The sequence below is a fragment of the Poromitra crassiceps genome (assembly GCF_964638095.1).
Source record: "Poromitra crassiceps genome assembly, chromosome: 10".
Taxonomy (NCBI): domain Eukaryota; kingdom Metazoa; phylum Chordata; class Actinopteri; order Beryciformes; family Melamphaidae; genus Poromitra; species Poromitra crassiceps.
In genome coordinates, this window is record NC_139631.1 from 36,612,843 (window position 1) to 36,623,782 (window position 10,940).

The 10,940-nt window shown below is 44.1% G+C and overlaps 1 protein-coding gene across 3 annotated transcripts in view; it reads left to right on the forward strand.

The window, feature by feature from the left end:
- The window catches only part of LOC310783544 (hexokinase-2-like), a 55,833-nt gene that overhangs the window by 30,418 nt on the left and 14,475 nt on the right, over positions 1-10,940 (forward strand). For all 3 annotated transcript variants that reach the window (XM_083644428.1, XM_083644427.1, XM_083644429.1), the window contains 5 exons: positions 2,102-2,335; positions 4,107-4,411; positions 5,247-5,395; positions 6,139-6,258; positions 10,433-10,528. In XM_083644428.1, the coding sequence (XP_083500554.1) occupies positions 2,102-2,335; positions 4,107-4,411; positions 5,247-5,395; positions 6,139-6,258; positions 10,433-10,528 (904 nt within the window). The remainder of the gene's footprint in view (positions 1-2,101; positions 2,336-4,106; positions 4,412-5,246; positions 5,396-6,138; positions 6,259-10,432; positions 10,529-10,940) is intronic.

The window sequence follows — 10,940 nt, forward strand, 5'->3', positions numbered from 1 at the left end:
CTTGTGGTTCTTGTTCTTGGCGACACACTTGTAAATGCCACCACTCTCAGTGGTGATTGGAATTACCAACTTTGAGAATGATTCCCCTTCTTCGTTTTCGTCCACCGTTGCGAGTGACTCCACCCCTCTGGGCGTGTACCACTGTATGGTTTCTGTTTCTCCGTATTCATCTTCATTGGCCTTGCATGTCAAATATGTTTTTTGTCCCACATTGTAGGCTACTACATTTGTGACTTTGCCTTGTTGTGTGATTTCCACATTGAATGTGGCTGCAGAGTGAGCGAATACCAATAAGAGGATGAGATGCGCTTGAAACATTGCAATGTAAAAAAAATAAAGATAGTTCTATTTATACACTCAGCAGGGAAGGATTAAAGTCATCACATTGTGACATCAGCCATCAGTGATTTATGACACACTGATGCTGTCATAGACATTGTTATGTTATCAGTGATGTCGTCAGTGAGTGATCTCATAGTCATAATGTTGATATCTGACAGACACACACTTGATGTCATCAGTTATGTCACTTGAGCATCATACGATGATTTTGACAACTGACATGTCATGGGCATGACACATACATACAGACACTAGGGGTGCTCCGATCCGGCTAAGCCACGATCCGATCCGATTCCGATTCCTGGGGTCACGATCCGTTTCCAGAATCGATTCTCGATTCCAATGATTCTCGATTCCAACGATTCTCGATTCCAGAATCTAGAATCGATTCTCAATTATGTAGTTTTATATTGCAATAACACACAAAGGTAAATATAAGACAAAAAATTACAAATGTATTAATGCTGAACTTCAAATTCAGCTTCTGAAGTATTACAGTCAGGGCCTAAATTAATTTTGCAAACTAGGGGGGAATGGGGAGTTCCAAGTTCCAAGTTCAAGCCTTGAACAAATGCTTAAGAAAGAAGAAAAGCACTAGAGCAACTGATGACATCACAACTGCACTTCCATCACTTCCAGTTGAGTGACATCACTCGCACAAGATGGATTCACCCAGGTCAACTGCTGACCTACAGGTGACTACATAAGGCAGTTGTGATGTCATCAGTAAAGTAAAGGTAAAGTCCCACTGATTGTCACACAATGTGTGAAATTTGTTCTCCGCCCTGGGGGAGTGGTGAGCTGCAGCATGCGCCGTGCTCGGGAATCATATGGTGATCTAACCCCCCAATTCCAACCCTTTTGATGCTGAGTGCCAAGCAGGGAGGCAAATGGGTCCCATTTTTATAGTCTTTGGTATGACTCGGCCGGGGATCGAACTCACTCACGACCTCCCAGTCTCAGGGCGGACACTCAGACCACCAGGCCACTGAGCTGGTGCTGAGTGATGTCACCCGAGCCATTTTCTTAGTTAAAATTGGTGGTGCTTTCACGGGTGACATCACGGTTTAGCAATTGCAAATGCATTAAACACACACACACACACACACACACACACACACACACACACACACACACACACACACACACACACACACACACAACTGCCTGACTGACATCACTTCCCTCACAAATTGTGACTAAGATGAGATCACAGTTGCTCGAGTGACATCACAGTTAATTGCAAATGCATTCAACATACACACACACACACACACACACACACACACACACACATAGAAGCGGCTGCACCGCTTAAAAAGTATGAGAATGAAAGAAATATTTCTAGGGCATCTAGTTAGGGTGGAGGGAGGATGGCTGGAGGACTGTTCTCCTATATTACATGATTAACATTGTCCAGATATTGGCCCAATGATATTGATGGAGATGGTGATGGTGATGATGTCACAATGCCCTAAAATGACCTGCGAAGGCCTAAAAACATGAAATGGGCTGTTATATCGCCAACATGTGGTAGATTGGTGTAATTTTTTGTTTCCAAGTAGTAGGTGATATTTCCAAACTTTGTGCAAAGTTTGGCTACTGCGGGACTTACAATAGCAATTACAATAGGGTTTCCGGCCCCTTCGGAGCTTGAAACCCCTAATTATGAAAGCGGTTTACTGTACTGAAACACCTGCTCTCTCAGCACTTTGTTGCACAGCAGTTGGAATTGCTTAGTGTTGTGCTTTGCTTGCAGGGACACAGAGGGCCTGGTGAGCGCTGAGAATGTGCTGCGGAGCCTGGGCCTGGACCCGTCTCCTGAGGACTGCGTAGCCACCCAGCGCGTGTGTCAGATCGTGTCGACGCGCGCCGCCCACCTGTGCGCCGCCACTCTGGTCGCCGTCCTCCGGCAGATCCGGGACAACAAGGCGGCCGAGAGGCTGCGCACCACCATTGGAGTGGACGGCTCAGTCTACAAGAACCATCCTCAGTAAGTGATGCTGCCTGACCCACGTGAACCATGATGCACGCTTAGCTGGCCCAAAGGTTCTATGTGTTTTATGTTCTTGTCGTGAAGACATTCCGTTGATGATCTGGATGGATGCTTTGGCTCATTGTTTTGTTGGAACATAAAATGTCCTAAATCTAATGTAGAGCTGGACCGATTTATCGGCATACCGATATATCGGTACCGATATTGCCCTCATTTGGCGTTAAATGTCATATCTGTATCAGCTTCATTGCGATTGTCTCAAGTCATTGTTCCCACACTCGCCTTACAAGTCTCCCAGTCCCTGCACCCCCCCCCCACACACACACACACACACACACACACACATCACGCAAGGGTGGTGTTAGATGGGATTTCATTATTTGTTTTTTGATTCCGTCACACCTGTGATGGTTTGGTAGGTGCAACCCTCTATAGATGCCATATGGTTATTTTGGGCAATGCTATAGTAACATCTCTGGTAATCATTAGGCTTTTTCACACACAGATCGCACAAAAATTGCCGTTTAGGAGTCCCGCAAAGCTCGCACCCTCGCCACAGAAATTGCTTTCACACAGAGCCAAGCAGCACGGCCACATTCCCGTGCTGCTGTGTACTTTCAGGTGAAATCCCCCGCTCCCGGATTGAAAGGCGAGCGGAGGGATTTCCTGCTCCTCCTAGCCCAAATTAATATTTTCATAGGTTAGTGTAGCCTAGGCTACTGTATGATGAACGAATTCATTCAACAACAACACTTCCCTCCTTCTCCTACTAGTCCGCTGAACGATACACGACCGCACGCATATCAAACAGCTGCAGTCTGCATAACGTTCGTCAGGGGAATAGTAGGCTATAGGCTATAAATGCACATGACTACTTAACGTTAGTAGTTTTTGTAAGGGAATGCACAGAGCTGATTTCGAGAGGGATCCTCAGACCAACTCGCCACAGACAGCTATAGCCCTCTGAAGCTTATTATTATATCCGTTAATTTTACCTACTAATGTCACATGTTTGAGCATAAAGCCTAACCGCATGGAGCATTCCTCCTGGCGCCCCTGCAGTCATGATTGTATAGGCTTTTTTTACTTTCACTCCTGCACTTTCTTGATACATGAGGTGATTTCCCCTGTCATTTTTTTATGAATGAGCTGACCATTCGCACCTTTTCCGGCTCGCTGCGACGACGCTTTCAAATGGAGGCGGGGAGCCAGGTAACCCGGCGCTGTTACTACCTACCGTCGCGGGACAAAAGGCGTAAAACAATTATCCACCAACGCGCGTTCGCGACTTTCACATCGGAGGCGCGAATCCTATTTTCCGTGCATTTTTCGGCTTTCAAGGCCGGTGTGAAAGAGCCTATTAAAGGGATAGTTCCGATTTTTTTATGTGGGGTTGTATGAGGTACTTGCATACAGTCAATGTACTACATGCAGTAGAATGTAGCCGGTGCGCTCCCAGTTTGGAGAAATGGAGACCGGCCACATCTGTCAAGTAGAGCTGATGAGCAAAAACATAAAAAAATAATCATAATAATAATAATTTGGAAAACTATAAAATGGAAACAAAAGACAAAATAATTTCTGTAAAAATAAGTGATTTCAAAAGTGATTTCAGAAATTAAAAAAATATATATATACATGTAAAATATATATACATGTATTTTATATATTCCTCCCATATATATATATATATATATATATATATATATGGGAGGAATATATAAAATCACTGATTTTAACAATGACATTTCCTCTCCCCTTTTTCAAGGTTTGCCAGAAGGCTCCACAAGATGGTGCGCCGGCTGGTGCCGGACTGCGATGTGCGCTTTTTGCGCTCACAGGACGGCAGTGGGAAGGGAGCGGCCATGGTAACAGCGGTGGCCTACCGCCTGGCCACCCAGCATGCTGAGCGGCAGCGCATCCTGGACACCCTGCGTCTGAGTCCAGAGCAGCTGCTGGAGGTGAAGAAGAGGCTGGGCCAGGAGATGGAGCGGGGCCTGTCCAGGCAAACGCACCAGCAGGCCAGCGTCAAGATGCTGCCCACCTATGTCAGGTCCACGCCAGATGGGACAGGTAGGTTTGAGAAGAAAGGGGCGGGGCCATATTGGCTGTCATTCATCATTGAAAGGGGATAGAAGTAGTGTTTGGAGGGCTCGTCAATCATCACAGGGCTCTACAGTGCCACAGTTTTGCTCGCATATGTTATTGAAAATGATTCTGTGCTAAAAGAAATACGTATCCACTTGCAGGGGTGCTTGTGAGTTTAGACGGCACGGTGGATCAGTGGTTAGCGCTGTTGCCTCACAGCAAGAAGGTCCCGGGTTCGAATCCCAGTCCGTCCCAGGTCCTTTCTGTGTGGAGTTGGCATGATCTTCCCGTGTTTGTGTGGGTTTTCTCCGGGTGCTCCGGTTTCCTCCCACCATCAAAGACATGTATGTTAGGGTTCATACTCCTGTCAGTGCCCCTGACCAAGGCAATGGCGAAAGAACTGGAGTTGGTCCCCGGGCGCTGCACTGTGGCTGCCCACTGCTCCTAGTTCTAGGAAGGTTCCTAGTAGAGGATGGGTCAAATGCAGAGGATGAATTTCCCCTTGGGGATAAATAAAGGATAACTTAACTTAACTGAGTTCCGAGTGTAACGTTACTGGAGATGAAGAAAATAGATTTGCTATTTACTGTATTATTACTACATAAACGTTATCTTGCACATTTGATCTCAACTCTGTTTGAATTTGCAATAAGATTAAGAAGACGCTCGTCAGATACGTTTTCGCCATTCCATCCAGAAGAGTGTCTGTGCTACCAAATTTTTCTTTGTGCTACTGATATATATATATTTTTCTTAGCTTACTAGCACCAGTGTTACCACTTAATAAAGTAAGCATACAGCCATCTCTTGTTCTCCTCAGAGTGCGGTGACTTCTTGGCTCTGGACCTCGGCGGCACCAACTTCAGGGTGCTGCTGGTGCGAGTGCGAAGCGGGAAGAAGCGCAGTGTGGAGATGCACAACAAGATCTACGCTATCCCACAGGAGACCATGCAAGGCACGGGCGAGGAGGTGAAGCACCAGGGGTCACTGTTACCTCAGTTCAGTTTAAGCACTACATTTCCATGGCATGTCAAAAGAAACAAAGAAGCCCACCTCGTGTGTGTGTGTGTGTGTGTGTGTGTGTGTGTGTGTGTGTGTGTGTGTGTGTGTGCGTGTACATACAGTACATACATACATACATGTATACATACATACATACATACAGTTCAGTTGAGGACACATACTACCTGCTGGAGGCAAATACATTATTTTGGTAGGAGTTAATCCTGTGAGAGATGAATAGAAAATGGCCGATGCTACTCAGTACAATCAAGACCATTGTCCAAGCACAACTCATAATTGTGCAAACAAGATATTCAAGATGACTACCTTCTTTTGTGGCAGCCCACTTCTGCTTTGATAAGTTCAGGTTTGTTTATTTATATAGCTCTTTATCACATGCATGCCTCAGAGGACTTTGCAGCGAATGAACTAGATCTAACTGATCACAAATCAGCAGTGAACAAAATCATCTAGGACAAGGATAGCGAGAAGCACAAGACAGAGGAGCAGATTTTACCAAGACAGTCTACCTTTTCTACGTAGCTGAACTACGTGGCACCACCAGCCTTATAGCCTTAATACATGTATTCATCCCTAAAAGATGAGGAGGAGAAGGGATGATGTTATGTCGTTGACTATATTAAAGGATGAGGAGGAGAAGGGATGTTATGTCGTTGACTATATTTTGTGTGTCTGCTTTTGTGTGGCAGCTGTTCGACCATATTGTGCAGTGCATGGCGGGATTTCTGGAATCCATGGGCATGAAAGGGGCGTGCTTACCTCTCGGCTTTACATTCTCCTTTCCCTGTCATCAAAGCAAACTGGATCAGGTAATGTCACTGCAACCCCTCGAAATCTGTTGACTTGTAAACACCCCTAATAGCAAACCATGAAATTCCACATGCTGATTTGATCACAAAATAATGAATACCCTGAACCATTTGATGAAAGCAAACGGAAGAAAGAAACAGTAGAATCACATTTACGTGCAGTAGGAACATCTATCCAAAGAGCAATGGAGGCCACTTTCTGATCAAGGTGTAATATACAATTTGTTTGAAGATTCAATTCAATTTATTCTTGTCCACAATGTGGAAATTTGTCTTCGGCTTCACAGGTTTGCTTGCACACATGAAAAGTACAGTACACAGACACAGTACACAGCACAGGAAATTATAGGGTACATAATAGTTACAACATATAACAAGACAACAGGACAACAGCACATTACAGACAGCGATAACGGACATGGTTCTGATGTGGATGAGTCTGACGTTTATGAATTTAGCAGGTTTATTGCGTTTGGTATGAAAGATCTTTTGTAGATGTTCTTGGTTGCTGCAGGAACTCTATAGCGTCTTCCCGAGGGCAGTTTTGTGAACTCATTAGAAAGGGGATGTACAGGGTCACACACAATTTGTCTGGCTTTTCGTGCCACCCGTGTTTTATAAATACATCCAAGTTGTTCTTGTTCTTTCCCAATAATTTTACTTGCCATGTTTGTAATTCGGGACAGTCTATTTCTGTTCTTAGCTCCTAGATTCCCATACCATGTACAGATCGTAGAAAGTATGAGAACAACACAACAGTTCATATTGTAATATTTGGTATTTTTATGCCTCTGCCGGCGATAGCCAGGCCGGAGGCATTATGGATTCGAGTTGTCCGTCCGTCCGATGTTCGTTAACGCGATATCTCAGGAACTCCTTAATGTAATTTCTTCGAATTTGCCTCAAACGTCCATTAAGACTCAAGGATAAAGTGATTGGATTTTGGTGGTTAATAATTAATAATATTGACCTCAAGAACCCTATTTCCAAGCTCTTTAACAGGGTGGGCTCTATTCTCCCCCTGGCCATAGGCGCTAAACTGGCCTTAAACGCAAAAAAATACGCTTTGCGCCTGCCTACCGCAGGAAGATACCGTCATGTTTTTATGCCCCGAAATGCGATTTACGCTGAAGAGGTGTGGCACAGTGCCAGAATAGGCCAGAATGGACGTTTCGGCCTTAAATACCAGCCTAAAACGATCTAACCAACTGGCGTTAATTTTGCGGTTAGCGCTTTTCAAAACCAAGCCTTATTCAGTGCGCCGGCTCCCCTACCAAATGCCACACACAGACATACATTTGCATTTGCATTTGCATCTCTCCCAGCATGCATTGAGGCTTAATACATTTTGACAAGAAAAAGCAACCAAATCAGCCTAAGTAGGCTAAGTGGTAGATAGAAATAATATTTATGTTAACACAACATGCAATTCTAGAACATTTCAATATTGGACAAAATAAAACATACATTTCAAAATACAACCCTATGTGAAACATACATGTAATCCAGGTCGTATATTTATCCGTCGCAAATACAACGTGTTTTAGTCGAGTGACAACCTAACACAGTTGTACTGTGATGTCCGCTCCAACAAGACTTAGCTTACTTGACACGTACTCTTTCAATAAAAACATGACTTTACATAATGTAGGCTATATTTATGTCGCATCATTTAGCCTGTGCTGTGATGTGCAGGAGCAGCATGTAGCCTACAAGTTATAAAACTAAAGTTATAAAGTTATAAAACACTCGGCTCCTGAATGAGCCAAGTGGGGGTGCTTGTTCACTATTGTGAAAGATCATGGAAGTGGATGGTATCAGGAATGTCACCGATAGTTAACGTTCTATATTGTACAGTGAGACCATCAGCCCTGCTGAACAGATCTGTATTTGCCTGTAGGTTGAATCGTTTTATTCGATTGGCCAAGCCATAAACGCAAATTTAAGGCCAGGGAGCAGATAGAGCGCGATATCTCAGGAACGCCTTGACGGAATTTCTTCCAATTTGGCTCAAACGTCGACTTGGACTCAAGGATGAACTGATTACATTTTGGTGGTCAAAGGTCAAGGTCACTGTGACCTCATGAATGCATTTTCAAGCTTGTTAACTCATTGAGTGCCAATGACGTCGAACGACGTCAAATCAAATAGTAACGTAGAGTGCCAATGACGTCTAAAGACGGCAAATGCGTTTTTTGACGGTGGGACGTGGATCAAAGCCTCATGCATCTCCTGTAAAAATATTGGAGCTATTGAAGGTGTATAACCTATTTTACGGACCCATTAGGTGGACAGTGCTCTCCAGATTAGAGAAAGTTGAGGAAAAACAGCAGAAAAAAGGTCAAGGTCACTGTGACCTCACGAATGCATTTTCAAGCTTGTTAATGCGATATCTCAAGAACGCCTTGACGGAATTTGATCTAATTTGCCTCAAACGTCCACTTGGACTCAAGGATGAACTGATTACATTTTGGTGGTCAAAGGTCAAGGTCACTGTAGTCTCTCCCCAGACTCAAATATTACGTTGAATCGCTGCGCTCCGCATACTACATTTCAATCAGGAGAGACTAGAGACCAAAGGATGAATAAAGTGATATTTATTTACAATAAAGTGAATAATTTACGACAGAAAGAATGATGAGAATAAAGTATTGTTATTAGTCTTTGGCGGTTAGACACCGCAGGGAGATCTTGAGAGAGCTGCACCAGCCCAGATCAGCATCCAGATATATCCCCCTGCAGTGTCTAGATACTGGTGGTGCTGGTGATCTTCTTCTGAGACTCATGATGACTCTTCCGACTGAAGAATGGGATAGGTCTGCGATGACCGGGAGGAGAAGGGGAGGAGGAGGGTGCGAGCCTGACAGCAGCGATGATTGAGAGGCTGAATGAGACAGAAACAAGCATATTTAAGGAACCCGCCTCCAAGCAATTGGCTTACGACTGGGTTGTGGAGCAACGTGATAGGCTTACACTGGAGGTGTGTGGGGTGAGAGGTGATGAGCAGTGATGTGACACTATGCAATTGGTTAACAGAGACTGGGCGGCAACCAGCTGATTGATCATTGAAACCCGGAAATTGACAGCTTATGATCTTGTGAGTAAATTGAAGAGTGGAGATATAAAGTGAATTAAGGAAGTGTAAAAGATATTATAGTCTTCCTGGCTTGAACTTACGTTGAGAACTACATAAGTGAGTCTGTGCCAGTTGACAGCAACTGCTGGTTTTGAAGGCGGGTTGAAATTGAATGAGTGACAGGTGAGGTCATAGCACCGATGAGAGAGCAAATGGGCTGCACCTCCCGTGTTGTCTGATCGCAAAGTCGTTACTGATTGGAGAGGACTGAAGCCATCACTGGCATATGACTGGCCAAGTGAACGGTTGCCTCCCATAACCAGCCCTCTGAGGGAAAGTGTCCCAGACCCAGAGAGAGATCTGCAGCATGCAGTAACGTAGTGTATCAGCGTAAGACAGTCTGGACAGACATGGATGTCGACTGCTCACTTGTTGGCGGAGGCATATATCCGCGGTGCGGTCGTTCTACTTGATATTATATTTACATTCATATATTATAATACTTGCATACAAATATATTCTATTTACATTCATATATTATATCACTTACATACAAATAGCAGACGGTCAACAATGTAACAGCTCCTATAGAAACGTTACGGCTCCTGTAGAGCAGCGATTCCCAACCTGTGGCCCGCGGCCCTCTGGTGGTCGTTTTTTCTTAAACGCTTGCTGATGGACAGCGCCTTGAAAACTGTAACACACTGAAAAGTGCTCTGAGAATGCATTCTTTGGTCTATTTGTGGGGTGGGCCGCGAAAAGTTGAGAGATTTTCAAGTGGGCCCTCAGTTGGAAAAGGTTGGGAACCGCTGCTGCTTAAGTTGTAAACTGTTACTTGTATCTGTTGCCTGTTGTGATCTTGTTTTCTATGTACTCACACTGTGTCAGCATCTTTGGGTCATTGGAAAGCGCTTTATAAATAAAAATAATAATAATAATTATTATTATTATTATTATTATTATTATTAATACTTATTATTATTAAGTTACTGTTCTCACTCCCTGCGCGCACACACACACACACACACACACACACACACACACACACACACACACACACACACACACACAACAACAACAACTCTGTCATCTCTCCAGGGCATCTTGCTGAGATGGACAAAGGGATTCAAAGCCAGTGGCTGTGAGGGAGAGGATGTCGTCATGTTGCTTAAAGATGCCATCCAGCGCAGAGAGGTGAGTCCATTCACACACAGGCAGGCAAACATCGTTTACAGGATTTACTACTTTCAATTCAAAATGAGTCATAATTGATCACATATATATACTGTAGCACAGTGATACTCAACTCAACTGGCAGCCCCCTGTGTGGCCCGCGAAGGAATTGCAATTTTTTATTTATTTTTTATTTTTTACAGTGCACCTGAACGCAACATGCAAGATACCCGCTGAATAAGTGTCCAAATGTTCATGTCATTCTGGCCAATACTCCACTTCTGTTATAGCATTTCAGTCTGGAATATGGAATATCTTTCAATAATCTATGATTTAGCTGCTAAATTGTCAAATACCGCCGTCTATTCGCTACCAAGGCACTTACGTATGTACTAAACCTAACTAACTTAACCTAACTAACTATCCGGTGTGC